General features: G+C 42.2%; 1 protein-coding gene across 1 annotated transcript in view; it reads right to left on the reverse strand.

Moving 5' to 3' along the window:
- LOC122804987 (unconventional myosin-X-like) overlaps window positions 1-22,260 on the reverse strand; it is a 2,302,513-nt gene that overhangs the window by 96,143 nt on the left and 2,184,110 nt on the right. Inside the window, exon 30 of the mRNA XM_044075233.1 lies at window positions 10,195-10,318. Coding sequence (XP_043931168.1) covers window positions 10,195-10,318 — 124 coding nt within the window. The remainder of the gene's footprint in view (window positions 1-10,194; window positions 10,319-22,260) is intronic.

Below are 22,260 nucleotides of genomic sequence, written 5' to 3' on the forward strand. Positions count from 1 at the left end.
AGGCAAGAATTAAAGTGGGAGTGTACTCTTTCCTCTTTATTTGATTTATATTTAAAGCTGTTTGCAAAGAAAACAAGGGACTCAGAAATTCAAGGATAAAAATTGTTACGGTAATCAAGAAAATATATCTTTATGTACAAACAATATGTTTATATACCCAGTAAAACCAAAAAAGGACATCTCAGTGTTGTGGAACATTTTGGGACAGTTTCAAGTCTATGCTGGACATAAAATCAATGAAGATAAAGCAAAGTCTATAGCTGCAAATTATGTACCCAGACATGAATTGGTTCAGCAATACCCATATTTATGGGGACACGATAAAATAAAGTATTTAGCAGTGTGGGTTAAAAAAGGCTTCTGTTATGACAGCGTAGGATACATGGGAAGAGACTAAACATAAGGTAAGTCAAAAAACTGAGAAACTGGAAGCTCTTGTTTTTGGATATGAATAGCAAGATATAAACAGTGAAAATGTTTTTAGTCCCTTTAGTTTTATATACAGGTCAGACATTTTTTTTTATCAGAGGAAAAGTTGTGGACAATAATAAAGAGTTGAAGGACTTTATTTGAGAGGGGAAGACAACAAGGGTCAAGTGGGATACGTTGAACCTTGTAATAGAGCAAGGTAGTTTACAATTACCTGATTTGAATAGATATTTTAGAGCTACACAGTCAAGGCTCATATACATAACCCCAGTATGAAATCTATAATTCAAAGTGGAACAGGATAATGATAAAACGGGGGTTGGGTTTCAAGAAATAAGGAGTGTGTGGGGATTTTAGATACAGATCCTTAAGTAGGATAACAGCCATATAGATTATTATATTCATAAAGTAGCTGATAGTATTTTAAGAACTAAGGCAACAACAGAAGGGATAAAGAAACTTTTGCTGAGAGGGATGGCTGCAATTAGGGTACAGAAAACAAAAGATGGGGGCTGGAATTTACTGTAGATAACTGGCAAATAATTAGAGGGGGAAAGAAAACAGAATGGGAAGAGGCCAAAAACACATTTAGAGTGCAGGCAAGAAACTGCCTTTCCCATCAGGGACTGATGTCAGAGTACAGCCAAAGGGAAAGTGATAGAGGAATCCTAAGTGAAAGACTTGCACTGGTAGTTTTTAGTTTAATCTAAAACAGAAGCTACTGTTAAAAAAGGGGCAATTAGAAGGTCATATAAAATACTGCACAATAACTATAGGAATCAATCAGAGGAGGTTAGAAAAGATTGGGAACAGAGATTAAATAATTAATTTACAAGAGAACACACATATGACTCCCAAATATACAATAAAGTCTAAAAAATTTAGGATTTCTGTTTGGAAGTGTTTGCATAGGTATTTTATACCCCAAAAAGAATCCAAAGGATTTTTCTTCAAGAAGATGGAGGTGTGATGGGGAAGATTTAATTGGAAACCCGTGTTTTGGGAGTGTAATGAGTTGGCAGACTTTAAAAATTCCCTACAGAGTACTCTTTCAAAAATATTGGGTGAGCAAATGAGTATATCTAAGGAAAGGATTCTTTTGAGCTGTGACATAGGATCTAAATTGCCTGGACATAGTAAGGCCTTGTTAAGTTTAATTCTGTTGACTGCCAAAAAAGCAATTACTAGAAAATTGAAATCAAAGTCTAAACCAACAGTAACTGATGTACTGAATATTGTAAAAGAAATAAAAGAACTGGGAATGGGATATTTAGAAAAGGGCAGGAGCAAAGTTCATAGAAAAAATGGAAATTGCATGAACAATACATATAAAATAACGTTCTGGCGGAGTGGTGAGATTTAAGGGAAGGCAGGAATTGAGCAATTTATGCAATGCTGGATTAATGGTAGCTATACAAAAGGACATATGTGATGTAATAATGTATGTAAATAGGAACATGTTAATATAATTTGTCTTGTTTAATACAACTGTATGTCTGCCTATGTCCTAGGTGATAACTCAATAACGGTGTCTAAAAAAGAAAAAAACTGCTTACCTCACTGCAGTGAAAACTACTGAGCACAGCCCCATGTGCTCATGATTGCCAAACTGATTTGACAGGTCAAGGCTATTTGGTTAGATGTCTTGACAAGCAGATCAGGGATGGAAATGTTGGCCTAGTGCTTGGCACCTTCTAAAAATCTGCAACTGTCACAGCTCAAAGGCAGAGGAAAAGCTTCTCCACAGTACATAAGGCCTTGCCACACTGCTGGAGGTCCTTGTAAAGGTCCTGAGTGGCCTGTCGTAATGGAACTTGCTTCTGGATGAGGTCTGAGGAATTTCTGCTTCAAATCTGTATGACCAGATAGGAACAGATGAGTCACTGCCTTCCACCGCATAGGAATGCCTGCATGTACACAGCTCTCATATTAGTAACAAAACCTAGCTACATGGAATACCACTATAGAATCTTTAAGCAAAAACTAAGCAGCAGGTTTCCATTAAGGAGAACCAGGAAGGAGAAAGAAGGTGTGGAGAGCAAGCTCTTCTACCGGTACCAAACTTATCAGGAAAGCCACAAAATGTGATGCATAAGTAACTAAAGGACCTAAACTTCAGACTGGAAAAAGAAGAGATCTTTCTGTTGAATCTGTCCAGCACAAGGGATAAGAAAACCCAAATGCAATGATATCTTGAATATGTGCTGTGCAGGACAGCACAAAGGAAATAAGGCTATTTGCATTCAAATGTGTGCATGGCAGGGACTGCATTGCTGTACTCAGCTTGCTTGTGCAGAAAAGGACAGCAGCAACAGCAGACAAATCATTCTGATTTCCTCACTTAGTCACACCTGCACAGCTCAGTTTTAAAGAACCTTGTAGCATATGCCATCCCTAAGCATGCATTCTCTTGAAACAAAGAATCAGAGTTTATGCATGCAAACACGAGGGATAATTTATATGGGGCAAACACATTTTGAGTTACTGACCATTATCTCTGGCTCTCTGGAAATGTTAACGCATAATAACTGCATGACTCTGTGATGAATATCTGTTAAAATGCTTGTGTGTGTTAATGCCATGCGATTTTAACAAAATCGGCAATTAAACTTTAGAAGATTAAACAGGACATTCGACTTTTTGCAAGTGCAAGTTCAAAACAGAGAGTGATGTGGTTGCACAGTTGTCTGCTGCTTAGTAACCACACTGCATAGCTCAGGGTTATGCATACATACACACACAATGTGTGTGTGTGTGTGTGTGTGTGTGTGTGCATGTGTATATATATTTGTATACATATGGGTCTACTTTGACCCATCGAAATTACACTTCAGCAAAAGTCAGACAAGTCCGTTTTCGCTAAAGTGCATTTATCCGAAAAAGTACTTTTGCAAAAATCCACACATCGAACTACAACAGAAAAAAACAAAAACAAATACAGTACACACATGTATGCAGGGGGCAGAGCCCCCCTGCACCCCCCATACCCCCAATACTCCAAGATCACACTACAGTGGGAAAAGGGAATATTTCCTTATCTTAACTGTACCACGATCTACAACAAAGTACAGTTGTGTATTCTTACCATAAATGTAGATGTTCATGTGTATTCACTGTTGCAGTCATTACATTTGGGTAATCTGCTGGCAGGTTGCCCTCAGTCAGCCTGAATAACCAAGTCTTGGGTCCTGCATCGGTTGCCGTCTCCGCTTCCATGATGTCAGGGGTATAAAACATGCAGCAGATGCCATTTTATTCAGTTTTTCTTGCCCCAGATGTCAGGTGCCCCCCAAATGGGGAGCAAATATATATAAATAAACAGAAATATATGTAAATGCACGTTTAGCAACATAAACCTTACCTTCATCTAAAAGCAAATACACCACAAAGGATTTAGAATATAGTGAAGGAAAGAGAAGTTATAGAAAAGGGGGATGGTGGGTGGGTAACCCGGACTGCAACAGTGAATACACTCGAACATCTACATTTATGGTAAGTGTACACAACTGTACTATGTTCTTCGTGTTTCAGTGTTGCAGTCATTACATTCGGGTAGAATCCCAAAGCTATGGATGGGAGGATGGAACTAAATAGCATTAGGAGCAGCTATAAGGCCCTGCAGGACTGCAGTGGCAAAGCCTGCCATGGATTTGGAGAAGAGAGGCAAATGATAATGCTTTGTGAAGGTATGAACAGAGTTCCAAGTAGCATCTTCTAGAATGTCTTTGGTTGGAACTCCTCTGAGAAAAGCTGCCGAGGTAGAGGCAGCCCTGGTGGAATGTGACCTGATCCCCTTGGGCACAGGTTTATCATGGTGTAATGAATGCAGTGGCTTATCCACTTAGAAATAGTCTGTTTTGATATAGCCTTCCCCTCTGATCCTGCAGCAAATGCTACCAGTAGTTGCTCAGACTTTCTCAGAGATTTGGTCCTGTTTAAGTAGAATCTTAGTTGACTGTGTACGTCCAATGAATGCAGAATCCACTCCCCCTTGTTCTGCAGATTTGGGTAAAATGTTGGCAGGTGAATTGTTTGGTTAAGAGCCACACTGGATACCACCTTAGGCATAAAAGGAGGATTGGTCCTGAGGGACACTCTGTCCAGGTAAAATGTAATAAAAGGCTCCACAGCCATGACAGCCTGTAGTTCTGAAGCACTTCTTGCTGAAGTGATTGCCAAGAGGAAAGCTGTTTTCCAAGATAAAAATGTTATATCCGCAGTAGCTGCTGGTTCAAAAGGAGGCAGGGTGAGTTTTTCCCGCACAAAATTGAGGTGCCATGCAAGAGTTGGTGATCTTCTGGGAGGCCTTAAATTTTTGGCCCCTCTAAGATGCTGTTTAAGCAGAGGATGAGAAAATAGGGGAGGCTCCGTGTTGTAATGAGCCGAGATGTCAGAGGCATGGATTTTTATTGAAGAAAAAGACAGGCCCTTGTCAAGCATCTCAGTCAAATATTGTAAAATCTGAGGGATATTGGGATTTGCTGCGTCTGTTCCTTGTGCTTGGTTCCAAGCACAGAATCTCTTCCATTTATCAGCATAAGATTTTCTAGTACTAGGCCTTCTGGCTTCCAAAATGACATCCATCACAGATTTACTGAGAGGTGTTGTTTGAATAATTAAATGATCAGCCATGCTGCAAGGTTCAGAGTTTGGAGCAGAGTGTGCAGAATTTGATTGTTCTGCTGAGACAGTAGATGAGGTATTTGAGGCAAGTACCAAGGAGGGAGCTGAGACACATTCTTTAAAATTGGGTACCAGTGCTGGCGAGGCTAGTCCGGAGCAACTAAGATCATTTTTGGTTTTTCCTGTCTGATCTTTAGTAAGACCTTGGAGAGAAGAGGCAGAGGGAGAAAAGCATAGACTGAAAGGTTTTTCCAACTGAAGGATAGGGCATCCACTTTCCATGCTTGCCTGTGATAAGTCCTTGTGCAGAATTTGTCCAGTTGATAATTTTGGGGAGAGGCAAATAGATCTATGTCTTGGCACCCCCATTTCTGTGTTAACATGCTGAAGATTTGTGGATCCAGTTTCCACTCGTGTGGGTCCATAAGATTTCTGCTTAGGTCATCTGACAGAGTATTTTGTTTTCCTAGCAGGAATTGAGCTTGAAGATGTATTTGGTAAGTCAAAGCTGTGTTCCACAATGCCATGGCTAGTCTGCAAAGGGGGTAGGAATGTGTACCCCCCTGCTTGTTTATTTACCACATAACCGTGGTGTTGTCCGTCTTTATCAGTAGTTGTCCTGGATGAAGTAAGTCATTGAAGGCTGTCAGAGCATTCTGAACAGCTAGCATCTCTTTCTGGTTGATATGTAGATGCATTTGTTTTGGGCTCCATTTGCCCTGAATGCATCTCCCCTCGCCAGGTGGGCCCCCCAAGCATAGTCTGATGCATCTGTAGTTAGGGTTTGGGTGGTAGGGGGTAGGGTGAATGACAGTCCCTTGTTTTGTTGACATGTCTCTGCCCACCAAAGAAACTCCTGTTGTAGGCAGGGAATGAGAGGAATCATTGTTTCCAAACTGTGACAATGTTGACTCCATAAGCTTTTTAGGTACCACTGAAGTTTCCTCATATGCAGTCTCGCACATGGAATTAGTAGAATGCAGGATGCCATGAACCCCAAAGCCTGCAGAATTTGTCTTGCAGATAACTGGGTTTTTGTTGCCATTTGTTTGAAGTATGTTGTCAGTTGCCTTTGTTTGTCTGGCGTAAGGTAAGCCATCTGGGCAGCTGTATTCAGGCTTGCACCCAGGAATGCAATTATTTGATAGGGTACCATTTGGGATTTCTTTTCATTTATTGTGTACCCTAGGCATGTTGGAAGCCTTTTTACAAATGCCAAATGTTGAAGAAGAGTGTCCTTGTCCTCTGCTTGAATGAGACAGTCGTCCAGGTAAGGATAAATTTGTATGCTTGTCTGCAGAATGCAATTACAGGTGCCAGGCACTTTGTAAAGACCCTGGGCACAGTAGATAAGCTAAAGGGCAGTGCAAAGAATTGGTAATGCAAAAAACCTGCCTTGAAGCGGAGGTATCTTCTGCATGATTCCCTTATTGGGATATGCAGGTATGCCTCTTAAGTCTAGAGTCACTAACCAAGCGTTCTTGCCCAGCATAAGCAGTAGCTATTGTAAAGTCAGCATTTTGAATTTTGGAATGTCCAGGAATGTGTTCAAAAATCGATAAGTCCAGTATTGGACGCCAGGGATTGTCTTTTCTGGGTACCAGGAAAAGTCTTGAATAAAAACCTTGTCCTTTTTAATTTTCTGGTACTGCTTGAATAGCCCCCATATCCATGAGGGACATAACTTGTTTCTGAGCCTTTGCCCACTGATTTTATGGCAGATCTGGCCAACCGTTTGGAATTGGCAAAGTATGGAAATTAAATTTGTACTCCTGAGATACTATGTTTAATACCCACTTGTCCTGGGTAATTAACTGCCAATTTTGAGCATGAAGTGCTAATTTTCCCTCCAAGGGGGCTGCCAAAAGATAAGAGCTTGGTGAAGGTAGAGGGAAGTCATTGAGACTGCTTACTGTAGGGTTGTGCTTTGTTTCCTCCAGATTTGGAGGTGGAGGCACCCCATTGCTTTGACCTGTAAGAACCCTGTGATTAGTATCTAGAGCCTTTTGAGTGCGTGGATTTGCCTTGAGTGGCTCTGTTGGACACAGGAAAGGACCAATTTTTAGTAGGCCAGTGCCGACTGAAACTGGGTGGCTGCACTTGTAAGAAATCTTTTACAGTTTGCAAAGATTTAGCTTTGTCTTCCATTTTCTTTAAAACCTCTTCTGCCTTATTATCAAACAGAGTATCATGCTGCAAGGGGGCATCCAACAATTTAGCTTTAACATGATCAGGCAGATTTTGCTCCTTGAGCCAGGCATGCCTTCTAATCACAGATCCAGTAACTGTGGCCCTGCAAGAGGCCTCCAAGAAATCAAAACCACACTGCAAAGTATGTTTTCCAACCTGTTCTGCTGAATGCAACAATTCCTGTAATTCCTTATTTTCCACACAATCAGAAATCAACATCATTTTCTGTTTCAATACGCTCATAACATGCTGTTGATATTTAAGCATATGAAACTGGCAGTTTAAGGCCCTAATTGCCAAGGTTGCAGACGTATAAACCTTCTTTCCCCATCTATCCAGTGCCCTGGAATCTCTATCAGAGGGGTACGATTTTTGGCTGTAGAGGCGTTTACACCTTTGGGACCCTGAGAGATAGTCTCAGGACCAGCAGCAGGATTTTTGAATAGAAATTTGTGGGAGTCAGGGACCCTGTAATATCTGTCTGGCTTACTAGGAGCCGGAGGCAGGGAATCAGGAGTCATGCTTGATTCCGAAAACACATCATCAACAATGTCTAATACAGGAGGTATTGCCAAAGGCCTATGCTGAGGAAGAAGAAGGAAATCCCTAAGCCTCTTTTTTGATTCAGAGAAATCCTGACTCTCCCAGTGAAAATTTTCCCTTAAAGTATGCAAGGTTTCTCCAAAAGAGTAATCCTCAGGAGGAGATGCAGATGGGATGGATTCTTCTGCATCAGAATCCTCATAGGGTGGAATAGAAAATTCCTGATCAGAAGAAATGGAAACCTGATCTGAAGATTCATAATCAGTGCCTTGCCTAGGCCTCTTAGCAGGGGGGGTTGAGACGACAAGGTAATTAAGTCCTCAGCCATTTTGATCATCTGTTTTTTAGGCATAGGGCCCTGTGCACGTGGCTCATGTGTCGGTTTTTTAGACATAGAAGATGTTTTTGATCTTGTTTTTGAAGCTGGCATCGGTTTTATATAAAAATGTTGAGGCCTGAAAACACCCTCAAAAGCCGGTGCCTGCTTAGCGGCTCCAGACCCATCCGAGGGAGAGACATCCGTGGGTTCAATACTCTGAGAATCGCTCGGCATACCGGACTCCGCATGGGTCTCAGTGGAGGCCTGCGACTCAAAAGTAGCAGGTATCAGGGGTTGCAAAAGCGCCTCATTGAGTACCGGCGAATGGCTTAGGAGAAGTTTTGTCATCGGTTTTGGACCTCAATGGTCTGTCTCTGTCTTTTTCTTTGTGTTTTTTGTGAACTCCGGCAGTCGGATTGCTAACAGACGACATTTCAGGGTAATTAAATCTTGATCCGAAATATTTAGAAGCAAAAATATACCGACGCTTAATAGTGCGTTGATTAAATCTAGCACAAAACCGACAGCAAGGCACGTTATGATCTGGGCCTAGGCAAGGAATACAGAACAAATGAAAATCCTTATGAGGTATTTGCTTCCCACAAGTAATGCAATTATTAACTTTTCCTGACATTGGTAAGGAGCAAGAAAAAGTTTCCCCAACGGGGTACTTAGCTTTAGTTGAAGACTTCAGTTCTGAAACTCCAATGTGAAAATTTCAGGAGTCGGCCGACTGGCACTTGCGAACTGCTTCTGCTTCGGGCACCGTGCGGCAAGAAAGACTGAATAAAATGGCGTCAGCTGCATGTTTTATACCCCTGAAGACCTGATGTCACGGAAGAGGAGACAGCAACCGATGCAGGACCCAAGACTTTGTTATTCAGGCCGACTGAGGCCAACCTGCCAGCAGATTACCCAAATGTAATGACTGCATCAGTGAAACACGAAGATCAAGCTCCCCTGCCATACACCAGTTGAGAAACACCATACCTGCACCACCACAGTGTCTCGGAAGTGGCGAACTCTGTTTGCTGAACTGCTTTTTCATGAAAGTGCGTTTTCGGATAAATGCACTTTCACGAAAATGGACATGTCTAACTGACTTTCGGTGAAGTGTAATTCTGATGGGTCAAAGTAGACCCATAGACACACACATATGGACAAGCAAGACCATTCTTTTCCCCTCAAACAACAGTAATTTGTTTTACTTGGGCAAGTAGACAGACAATGCCACTATATAGTTAAAGAGACACAGAGAAATCATTCCATTAGTAACGATTGTAAGGAGAGCTGTCCTAACCACTTAATCCCCTTTACAACTTCCTTCTTTAAAATAGAAATTTGTTGGAGAAGGGGATGTAAACCCCATTTACAATCTCCAGAAACTATCAGCATGCTACATCACCAGCTGTCAAACTAAGCAATCACCACAACATTCTGACACTACAAAAATACTAGTGAGGTCCAGTGCTATCACTGTTGTAAAAACTTGTAAGAGTATATTCTCATAAGAGTGTTCCAACATTAGTAATTTGAAGTGTAGCCTCTTCAGGCACAGGGAAATTCTGCTGCAGCAAGCATACAGATTCCTCATCACCACAATTCTTCCTTTTTTTCTTCTTCTCATCTAAGAGTATATCTCAGCCCAAGATAATTCTCCTGTTTCAGTCTCCAAACTGTAACACATGGCTTCACTCCCCTCTTCTCAGTTCAGCATCATCCCTATAAGTGACATCACTCCTTCTCTTGTAATCTATAGACTGCATACCCTGGAATGCTAACATCCAATTCGCAACTGTGCATTATGTTTCAGTGACTGCTTCAATATTCAGGTGACACAACAAGAGGTTATAAGGTCAGGACACAAACAAGAACCGGCACACATTAAAGAGAACTTAACACAGTTTTCACACCTGTCTGCTAAAGAAATGCCACAAAACTGTAACTTTTGTGATGCTAAGGCTAGTATCATGAGTTACCTGGACAAGTAAGATATACCACCTCCATACTCTTAGCACAAAGGTATACTGTTCAGTGTATACAGTTACTTATGCATTTGCTTATGATGCAACTCCTACTACATAACTTACGGTTTAAGCTGACATCTCCATATGGTAATGGCAGCACAGGAGAGTGGAGTGGATGTTGGGTGTACCTCAGGATTGGGTTCCTCTTGTACGTCTGTTCAACTGCATCTGAATTCAAACTGTTCTCCTAAAAAGCAGTAAAATAATGGACACCACCATTTTCAGTAAGATTGGGCTTCTATGTAAAATTACAAACTGTAAGATTTATCTTAGATCCACACTATGTCTTCACATTTATTTGGTTTACATATTATGATGCAGTTGTTAGCCAGGAAAGGCTTTACGAAAAACTGTGTCTTATTTGAGTGGACAGCCTGAGTAGAGAGAGTCACAAACTAAACAAATTCATGAATAAACAAAGCAAAATGAGTTACAGAAATGCTTTTTTGTCAGAACAATAACTCCAGATGACCAAGCCATCAATTACTCAGTTTTACAGAAAAGTGAAGGCCAAAGATAAGAGATATCTGGCAGACTCATGATAATAAGATGCTCAGAGTAAATGTTAGGTTACAAAATTACCTGTTACAACATGGCAGCATTGTGAGACTAATACAATAAAGGATTTTATTTTCACCTTTAAGTTTTACAACCAAACTTACAAACATGCCAGACCTTCAGTAAAACAGAACCAAACAACAGACCTGTACTGACCAAAACAGCTCATCTGTAAGAAAGCCTTTAGCACTGGGTAACCACTGGTACGTTTTCTTCTGATATCTCCATCTCAGCCAGCTCCCATTCTTGTAAACCAAAGGGTAAAAAGGTCACATTACACTATAGTACAGGCCACCTTGTTTGCTCACAGTACAGCAGGGCCTGGTTGTCTAACTGCAGAAGAGGTTTGTCAACTACCTTTCCAGAGCCTGAAAGAAAGCAGCACTACCCTTAGCTTGATCAAGTTTAAGTGAAGGAATGGTTCATAGGGAGCCCATTTCCTTTGCATTACGGAGAAGCCCAAATAGGCACCCCAACTCGCTAATAAAGCACTGGGTATCAAAAACTTCTATGGGTTCAGCTGAAGGCACAGTAACCTTATGTCAAGATTGGTGGAAGCAGACATTACCATAGAACTTGCGATAAGGATCAACCGTACCAAAAAGTCAGGAAAGCCGCAAATGGGGCAATCAAGATGGTGGTTGCCTGAGGCCTAAAAGGTTTACAAATGTTAGTAGTTCCACTCTCCTCTATGAGTTTTTACCCAGGTTGTCAGGGTTGTAACTCCAAACTATATCAGTAGGAACAGCTGATAACAGATGTATTCCTCTCAAAGCCAGTAAAAGCAATCTTCAGAGCGAGAACCAGAGGGGACTATCTCAGTTTGTGATTACTCAAAATCCTGAACCTACATAAAAAGTAAAGCAAGGGATGTTACTGGAGAAACCCTTAAGGCAGCTATCAAGAGCCATCTTTCCAAGGTACAAGAACATGACGTCCTTTCTTCTGCAAGGCCTTCAGCATTACAGCAAGCATCTTGTTAAACATTCTGTGTGTACGGCAGAAACAAAAAAGCAACCCCTTCTACTGAAAGTAAAGCCTAACTACAATGAACTCCTTATGAGGGCCCCAAACAGTGATGTTCCAAAAGATAAGTATCATGTCCAGTGACACCATCCAACCCCCCCAACTTTCAACCAAGCAGAGATGCAGGACTTCTTGTAAAATCACTTTTGGAACTGGATATAAAGACTTACACTATTAAGATGCTAACATTCAAGCTGAGATGGTGCTCTCCTATCCCCTCTGGACTGAGGAAGAAGTGTGAATAGAGTCATTCACCTCCTTCCAAAACAGGAGAAGGTTCTGCAGTTCCTTGATGTATCAGTCTGGGCCTGTTCTAAGAGTTCTATAGAGGCCTCCATATCTTTTAGCAGAGCTGTTTCTGGTATAGGACCAAATATCTTCAAGACACAGCTGTGTTAGACCATGTCTTTCATTTTGGTTTTTCAAGCTAGAGCAAATTTGGAGAACGGGCCTCCCACAGGCAGTCCCAAGGGAGAGTCAGGAATGCTGTGGCAGTGTTTGCAAATTCTGCTTCCAGCAAGCCTTAGTTTCCAGAACTAGAGAAAAATATCTCATGTTTGGATGCCCTTCTGATTTTATGAGGAGCTTTTTTGTGGGGAAACTGGATTGACCTATGGATGAAGCTAAGTGGTTATCTTAGATACCATTGACCATTTCCAGTTTTGCAAATTTTCCACCAGATTCTAGGAAGCCTGTTTAAAGACCACCTTACCATACATGCTGCATACAAAGATGGCCTGTCTTAGCTCCATCCTGAATCATACCTTTCAGTATAGCTATTTATTTTTTTAACACATTTGTTAACTAAGTCAACTGGACATAAATATTCCCTTCAGTGGGTGACCTGGGAGCACTGTCTGGTTCAAATACTTTGCTCAGAAATGCACAGTAGGCAAATGGGAGGTGGAAGGAATCCAACCCTGTACCACTGACTACAGAAAGCAGTTTAACAGCTCACTGACACACAAGAAACATTCATGAGACTGCTACTATAGCCACAGAATCAAGTCCATTGTAATTTGACTGTACTATCTTTACACTCACTGAAGAAGCTTGAGTAAGGGTCTTTTCCAAAGGTTCCTTATTAAATCAGCCAATGCTTAAAATAGCGAACACTGTTAAATTGAACCCTTTTAACTGAAACGGCGAAATCCTGAACACACGGAACAGCGATTTTTTTTTCCAGGGAAAGAAAACACTGGGACATTTTCATGACTTTGCCATTTCCTCCACTGCGATCTCTGATTTTAAGTTGGGGGGGGGGGTGAAGCCCCCCACTTTACTTTGTGTTTTTTTTTTTTTTTTTTTTTTTAACGGAGCAGCGAATTTTTTCCCTGGGGGAAAAAATTGCTGTTCCGTGTGTTCTGCATTTTGCCATTTCGATATTTTAGGGTCAATTATACAGCGTTCACTATTTTAGGTGTTTACTGTTATGATATAGACCCTTTCCAAAGACTCCTTGATTGCAAAATTAAAGAGCTATGTCAGCTTTTCCAGGGCCAGGTACACAAAGTAGCGTAATTTGAACTTGGTAAACAAGCAGTTTAAGAAATGAAGGCCTAAAGTTACAGAAACAACCACCCCCCTTCACCATGTTCTAAGCTTCAGACTCCTTATCTGGTGGCAAACATAAAGGTGCTGTAGTTTCTAGCACCTTTGGAAAAAGTGCACTTGGGAATCTGAGCTGGAATGCTTAGTCAGACTACAACTCTGCTCAGGGAACTAGAGACTGTGTAAAGATTGTATAAGGTAACAGCCTTTTTAGGCATACAGGAAGTTGAATTTAGATACCTCCAGGCTGGTGTGGCAGGGCTAGCCACTTGATAGTGTATAATACAGCTCTAAGTGATTAGGTCGTGTTGACTAATGTCACCAAATTGGCATGGATATTTGATAGTGATAAGTGGGTTGAGGACGCTGTCTACTTAAACCTATGCCAGGGTATGTGCCCCTGTTTGCTAATTTGCCCCATTCATAAAGCCCATCAGCCCTTGGTCAGTAAGTTACTGGCTGGCTAGTGTCGAGTTGCCCAGTTTGGGTTACCTGAAAGAGCTCTGTTCAGCAAAAGCTGGATGTAAAACCAAATCAAAATAAACACAAAATAAGAATTTCTACACTCAATGTAGGTTCATGGCAGGATGGAGCTTGGAAGTGGATGGCATGATGGTAAGGAAGAGGATGGATATCCTATGTATCCAAGAGACAAGATGGAAGGATAGTGCAGCAAACCCACTTGACTTGGGATCAGGAGTCTATTACTCAGGAGGGCAAGCTAGAAATGGTGAGGCAGTGGCTTCATAAGACAGTGAGAGATGTCATCAGAATTAGTGACAGACTCATGGTAATCAGTCTTCAGTGAAATGATATAGCAGTATTCATAATTTTAGCCTATGCCTCACAGCAGGGCTGTGATAGTCAGGAAAAGAGTGCATTCAGACAGCAGCTGCAGGACCTATTAGACAAAAGACGACAACATGAATTAGTGTTGATAGTGGGTGACCTGAATGTACACATCAGGACAGAAAGAACAAGACAGGATGACAGCCTTGGTCCATATGGGTGGGGCAGCAGGACTAGAGGAGGAAAGGCCATTCCAGACTTCTGTCTGGCAAATAGTTTGATGATGACCAACACATGGTTCATCAAAAGAGACAGTGACAAGGTCACATAAAAGAGTGTCCAACATACAACTCGACAGACTTCCTCCTAGTACGAAAAGGGCAGTGGGGTAGAATCAGTGATTGCAAAGTCATCCCCAGTGAAACAGGTGGCGAAAAACAAACTATGGGTTGCAGCAATCCACTACAAACAGTGGTCAGAGAAGGCTCCAAGGTAAACAGAGACCAGGCTGAAGACCTAGAAGTTGACTGGCGCGAAAGTACAACAGTTCAAGGAATTATTCTGTGATGTTGCATCTCAAGATGCGGAGGAAACAGGGTGGAGTTGAAGAACAATAGCAGTGCCTCAAAACAGCATGCGTAATGACTACAGAACAGATATGCAGCACAGCCAGGTATGGAAATAAAGTACATATGGGAATATGGTGGAATGCAGGAGTCCAGATAGTCATCAAGAGAAAGGACAAGTGCAGGAAAAAGAAAAGCACTAAGGAAAATGAAGTCAGAGAAAGCAGCAGGCTCAGATGAGATGACAGCAGATATGATAAACATGTTGGGTGAGATGGGGAGAAGTCACTACTGAGGATACTCATAGCAGTATGGAGAGAAATGTGCATCACAGTTGACTTGAGAATAAGCATACTAATGTGTGTTCAAGAACAAAGGGGACATTCACAACTATGGGCAGTACAGTGGCACATTGCTTAAAAATTCTCAAAAGAATGATAGATAAATGAATATGGAGAATAGTAGAAAGTAAGATGGGAAATGAGCAGTTTGGATTCAGATCAGGGTGCAGTACAGCTGACCCAATGTTTGCAGTGAGAGATACTTGAGAAGATGATACAGATGAGGAGAGCGAGACGGAGTAACTGGGCATTTCTAGATGTAAAGAAAGCATATGAAGTCCCAAGAAATATGATCTAGGTAATTCTATGGTGGTTCTAAGCAGTGTAGGCTAAGTACAAGGACCCAATGACTAGAGTATGAACAGTACTCAGTCTTACACAGGGATTCCCAGTGGAAGTGGGTGTGCATAAGGGTTCAGCTCTAAGCCCACTGCTGTTCATACTGGTGATGGACTACATTAGAAAACAGGTCAGACGGGACAGATCAACAAAGTTGCTGTATGCAGATGATGTGGCATTACAGGCAGAATCTGAGCAAGAACTCCAGCAAAGGATAGGGGAACAGAACGCAAAACTGAAGGAACATAGGATGAAACGAAGTACAGTTAAGATGGTTACAATGGCAGCAAATGAGGGAAATCAGAAGAAGCTGAGAAGTCATATAGAAGGGAAAATAGTGGATCAGGTTAATAGCTTCAAGTATCTGGGAGGGGTGGTTAAGGAGATGGGAAGTCTGAATGAGGTGGTCAAAGCTAGAATCAAAGGGGTGCAGCCAACTGGCACAGATTGTTAGGATAGACTATGACAGAAGAATGCCACAGAAATTGAAAGGTAAGATGTTCAAAACTGTGGTGCAACCAGTACTACTGTATGGTACAGAAACCTGGGCAGTAAAGGCAGAGCAGTTGAGGAAGCTAAAGGTGAAGGAGATGAAGTGCCTGAGACAGGTGGTAGGATGCACCCTGTGGGACAGATGAAGAAATGAGGACATAAGACCAGACGCCAAAGTAGTTTGAATTGCAGAAAAGGGCAAATAGAACAGATTACAATGGTTCAGGCACATGTGCAGAAAAGCAGAGGACAATCAGGTGAAGACGATTTGAGACAAATAAAGAAGGCAAGAGGAAATGAGGATGTCCAGCAAAGAGGTGGATGGACTTTCCATGAAGTTATGTATATCTCTTGCATCTCCCTGTTAAGGGTGGCCAGGCTGCAGTAAAATTTCTTACATTCTGCAACCATCCCATGTAGTAGAGAGAGTGCTAATGCAAGTTCTGGGGTCTGCAGACAGTTGTTTTTGGAAAGTAATATGACAAATTTTCAATGATCAACTTGCCAAGTTATAGAAGAGCAGATTCTAAACTAGCAGTTTGTCAATTGCACATTTATTTCCCAGGGTGCACAGTAAAACACTTTGCTGAAGTGACTATTCCTGTTTCTTCAAACGTGTGAGTAGAAAATGTAGGAGCAAAGCCCCCACACAATATTCACGCAGAGCCTTTTTTGATAGAAGTCGTAAAAATGACTTTTGAAAGAGTCTCCTCTTAATTTCAGATCAGTGGCCTAAATTCATTCCATTATGACTGACACTAGAGCCCAGATGGTGATTCACAAACTGCAAACAGGATTAGATGTGAAAAGTGTGACTGAAAGAGAACAAAAACAGATGGCAGAGGCACTAGCTGCACCTCTGCAATCTGGTATGTGCTGCCAAGACATGATTTAAGAGAAGCATGTGCCCGCAAGCATATAAGATGGAGATTTTCAGAACTCTGGATCAGGACATATCTGAAGAGGAAATCCACACACTTAATGACAAAGCTCTCTGAAGTCAAGAATTCAAGATTTCAAAGATACAATTTCAGGGTCTAAACAGGACATTGAAGAGCTTTGCTTGCTTCCTTGATACCCAGATAGAAATACATACTTTTTGAAGCAACAATCAATTTTTTAAGGCATTTAATGCCTCAGCACTATGTATAACTGGTGGTAAGGAATTCCATAATCTACCATCTCTTTGATGAAAAAAGTACAGTTGTGTACACTTACCATAAATGTAGATGTTTGAGAGTATTCACTGTTGCAGTCATCACACTTGGGTTATCTGCCTGCAGGTAGCCCTCAGTCGGCCCGAATACCAGAGACTCAGTATTTCTGCATCAGACGCTGTCGCTCCAGGACTGATGTCAGGTTGTCAGGGGTATAAAAAAGTACAGTTGTGTACCTACCATAAATGTAGATGTTCGAGTGTATTCACTGTTGCAATCATTACACTTGGGTTATCCTGCTGGCAGGCTACCCGCAGTTGGCCCGAGTTCCAAAGTCTAGGTCCGGCGTCAGTTGCTGTCACCTCGTCCCTGACGTCAGTGCGCCAGGGGTATAAAAGATGAAACCGACGCCATTTCCTTCAGTTTTTCTTGCCCCAGATGTCAGGTGCCCCACAGATAAGAAGGCTGAAAAGAATAAATTATGCCAAAAAGCATGCATGTAGTAATATAAACATATCCTTCATCTACAAGCAAATACACCACATAGGTTGTATAGAGTTGAGAAGTACAGATAAGTCCCAGCAAAGAAAAAAGGGGGATGGTGGGAGGGTAACCTGGACTGCAACACTGAATATACTCGAACATCTACATTTATGGTAGGTACACAACTGTACTATGTTCATTGTGTTTCACTGTTGCAGTCATTACACTTGGGTTGAATCCCAAAGCTGAGGTTGGGCGGCTGGGTCTAAAATTGGATTTGGAGAGGCTACCAGGCCCTGCAGAACTGCAGTGGCAAAGCCTGCTCTGGATTTAGAGTAGAGAGGTAAGTGATGGTGCTTAAAGTGTGCACTGAACTCCAGGTTGCAGCTTCTAAAATGTCTTTGGTTGGTACTCCTCTGAGAAATGTTGCTGAAGTGGCTGCTGCTCTGGTAGAATGTGGCCTAATGCCCTTAGGCACTGATTTGCCATGTTGTGCATAACAGAAGCGAATGCAGTGTCCTATACATTTTGAAATTGTCTGCTTTGTGATAGGCTTTCCTTGTGATGCTGTAGCATAGGCTACAAACAGTTGCTCAGTTTTTCTGAAAGCTTTTGTTTTGTCCAAGTAGAATCATAGCTGTCTGTGTATATCCAAAGCGTGCAGAAGTCTTTCCCCTTTATTCTGGGGGTTTGGGTAGAAAGTTGGTAAATGAATGGTTTGGTTCAGAGCCACATTGGAAACCACTTTTGGCATGAATGTTGGGTTTGTCCTAAGAGAAACCCTGTCCTGGTGAAAAATGATGAAAGGTTCCACAGCCATTAATGCCTGTAACTCTGAGACTCTTCTTGCTGAAGTTATTGCTAGGAGCAGAGCAGTTTTCCATGATAGGAATTTTATATCAGCTGCGCTAGCTGGTTCAAAAGGAGGCAGTGTGAGCTTTTCTAAAACAAAATTGAGATCCCAAGTTGGTATTGGTGCTCTCCTTGGGGGTCTTATGTTTTTTGCCCCTCTGAGGTACTGTCTTAGAAGAGGATGTGAAAAAATAGGAGGTTCCATCTTGTAATGAGCTGAAATGGCAGAGGCATGGATCTTAATTGATGAGAAAGATAGGCCTTTGTCCAGCATCTCAGTTAGGTATTGTAAAATCTGAGGTATATTTGGAGCAAGTGGTTCGAGCCCTTGTGCCTGGTTCCAAGCACAGAATCTCTTCCATTTTTCTGCGTAAGATTTCCTAGTGCTGGGCCTCCTGGCTTCTAAAATGACATCCACAACAGCTTTAGAGAGAGGTGCAGTCTGAGTGGCTACATTATCTGCCATGCTACCAGATTTAAGGTTCTGAGTTGACTGCGCAGAATCTGATTGTTTTGTTGAGTCAGAAGATTAGGAATTTAAGGTAAAGGCCAGGCTGGGCCTTGAGACAAGCTCTTTAGGATTGGGTACCAGTGCTGGCGTGGTCAGTATGGGGCAATCAGGATCATTTTTGGCCTCTCGTCTGACTTTTAAGAGCATCTTGGTAAGAAGAGGCATTGGAGGGAAGGCATAAACTGTCAGGGTTTTCCAGCTGAATGATAGAGCATCCACTTTCCATGCTTGAGAGTGATAAGTTCTTGTGCAGAATTTCTGTAGTTGGCAATTGTGAGGGGAGGCAAAAAGATCTATGTCTGGGCGTCCCCATTTCCTTGTTATCATGCTGAACACCTGTGGATTTAGTTTCCATTCATGAGGATCCATGAGATTTCTGCTTAGTTCATCTGCCAGTGTATTTTTTGTTCCTGGCAAGAATTGTGCCTGCAGATGTACTTGATAGGTCAGTGCTGTGTTCCACAAAGTCATGGATTGCCTACATAGGGGGTAGGAATGTGTGCCCCCCTTGCTTGTTTATGTACCACATAACTGTGGTATTGTCCGTCTTTATTAGTAGCTGTCCTGGATGTAGTAGGTCCTTGAAAGCTGTCAGGGAATTCTGTACAGCTAGCATCTCTTTCTGATTGATGTGAAGATGCATTTGTTCCTTGGACCACGTGCCCTGAATACATTTTCCTGCCATGTGTGCTCCCCAGGCATAATCCGATGCATCCGTTGTTATTGTCTGCCTGGCTGTGGGTAAGGTGAAAGGCTGTCCCTTGTTGTGGTGACAGGCCTGGGACCACCATCAAAACTCCTGTTGTAGGCAGGGAATTAAAGTTATGATCGTCTCCAGGCTGTGGCAATGTTGAGTCCAAACACTTTTTAGATACCACTGTAGTTTCCTCATATGCAGTCTTGCATATGGAATTAGTAGAATGCAGGACGCCATGAAGCCCAGGGCCTGCAGAATTTTTTCTTGCAGGGAGCTGGGTCTTTGTTGCCATCATTTGAAAGTAATGAGTTAGTTGCCTTGGTTTGTCTGGCGTGAGATAAGCCATCTGGGCAGTTGTATTTAAGCTTGCATCCAGGAATATTATCTCTTGAGAGGGCACTAGTTTTGATTTCTTTTCGTTTACTGTGTACCCTAGGCAAATTAGTAATCTTTTTACAAACGCCAGATGCTTTAGAAGAATGTCCTTGCTCTCTGCTTGAATAAGGCAGTCGTCCAAGTAGGGATATATTTGAATTCTTTTTTGTCTGTAAAATGCAATTACTGCTGCCAGGCATTTTGTGAAGACCCTGGGCGCAGTAGATAAGCCAAAGGGCAGTGCAGAGAATTGGTAATGCATTGAGCCTGCTATGAATCTGAGGTATCTTCTGCAAGATTGTCTGACTGGGACATGCAGGTATGCCTCCTTGAGGTCCAAAGTAACTAGCCAAGCCTTCTTGTCCAGCATGGGTAGAAGTTGCTGTAGTGTTAACATTTTGAATTTTGGAACATCCAGGAAAGTATTTAGGATTGACAGGTCCAGTATTGGTCTCCAGGCTTTGTCCTTTCTGGATACCAAGAAAAGTCTTGAGTAAAATCCTTGCCCCTGTTCTTGCTGTGGTACTCTTTGAATAGCTCCCACATCCATGAGAGCAGCAATTTGTTTTTGTGCCTCTGCCCATTGGTTTTGTGGCAGGTCCGGCATACCTTTTGATTTTGGAAGCATGTGAAAGTGGAACCTGTAACCCTGAGAAACAATATTCAGTACCCATTTGTCCTGGGTGATTATGTGCCAATTTTTTGAGAAAAGTGCTAGCTTTCCCCCTAGGGGTGCTGCCAAAAGGTAAGCGCTTGGCCTCTGTAGAGGGAAGTCATTAGAACTGTTTCCTATAAGGTTGTGATTTGTCTTCTCCTCCTTTGGGGACTGAAGCACCCCATTGTTTAGGTCTGTAGGAGCCTTGGGGCTGAGATCTGCCTCTTGGGCGTCTGTATCTGCCTCTTTGTGGCCTGTCTGACACCGGAAAGGACCAATTTTTTGCAGGCCAGTTTCTGCTAAACCTAGGTGGTTGAACTTGTAAGAAATCCTTTACTGTCTGCATTGATTTTGCTTTACCCTCCATTTTCTTTAACACCTCTTCTGCCTTTACACTAAACAAAGTATCATGCTGCAGTGGAGCATCCAATAATTTTACTTTAACATGTTCAGGTAAACTTTGTTCTTTCAACCAAGCATGCCTTCGAATAACAGAGCCTGTAACTGCGGCTCTACAAGAAGCCTCTAATGAATCAAAACCACATTGTAGAGTATGCTTCCCCACTTGTTCAGCTGCATGCAATAAATCCTGCATTTCCTTAGTGTCAGGACTTTGAGTTTGAAATCATTTTCTGCTTTAACAAGGACATGAGGTACTGTTGATATTTAAGCATGTGAAACTGGCAATTTAAAGCCCTTACAGCTAAAGTAGCAGAAGTGTAAACTTTTTCCCCCATCTATCCAGAGCTCGGGAATCCCTATCCAAGGGGAGAGGATTTTTAGCAGTGGAAGCCTTAACCCCTTTAGGACCCTGAGAAATTGTTTCTGGATCTGCAGCAGGGTTTTTGTAAAGAAATTTATGAGAGTCATGGACCCTGTAGTACCTGTCTGGCTTGACTGGTGCAGGGGAGTAAAGAATCAGAAGACAGACTGGATTCAGATAAAACATCAACAATATCAAGCACAGGGGAAATAGCCAGGGGCCTGTGCTGAGGCAATAAAAGAAAGTCCCTGAGCCTTTTCTTGGATTCTGAGTAATCCTGGCTCTCCCAATGGAAATGCTCCCTCATAGTGTGCAGGGTTTCCCCAAAAGAATAATCCTCAGGCGGAGAGGCTGAAAGTATAGACTCTTCTGCATCAGAGTCCTCATAGGGAGGGAGAGAATATCCCTGATCAGAAGAGGAATCAGAGGAAACAGAAACCTGGTCAGAGGAATCATAGTCAGTGTCTTGCCTAGGCCTTTTGTCAGGAGGGGGATGGGAACCCCCTGATTAAAGTAATTAGGTCTTCAGCCATTTTAAGCATCTGTTTCTTTGGCATGGATGATTGTTCAGGAAAATGCTGTGCTTGTTTCCTTGTCTTTAATGGTGTTTTTGACTTTGCCTTGGCTGCTGTAGTGGGCTTAATAGTAAGCTGTGAAGGTCTGAAAACACCCTCAGAAGCCGATGCCTGCTCAGTGGCTCCGGACCCATCTTAGGAAATAGTTTCCATAGGCCCAATACCTTGAGTTTCCACAGGCCTCGGTGTTTCCACGTGGCTGTCGGATACGGCCTGTGGCTCTGAGGTAGCGGGTGTCAGGGGCTGCGAAAGCACCTCACTGAGAACCGGCGACTGGCTTAGAAGAGGCTTCATCAGTTTTGGACCTCAGATGCCTGTCCTTTTCTTTGTCTTTGCGTTTTTTATAAATTCTGGACGGTTGTTCCAATGGCATTATGTAATTAAACCTTCGGCCAAAAT

This window comes from Protopterus annectens, chromosome 6.part0 (genome assembly GCF_019279795.1).
Source record: "Protopterus annectens isolate FY-2018-M chromosome 6.part0, PAN1.0, whole genome shotgun sequence".
In the NCBI taxonomy this organism is placed as follows: Eukaryota; Metazoa; Chordata; order Ceratodontiformes; family Protopteridae; genus Protopterus; species Protopterus annectens.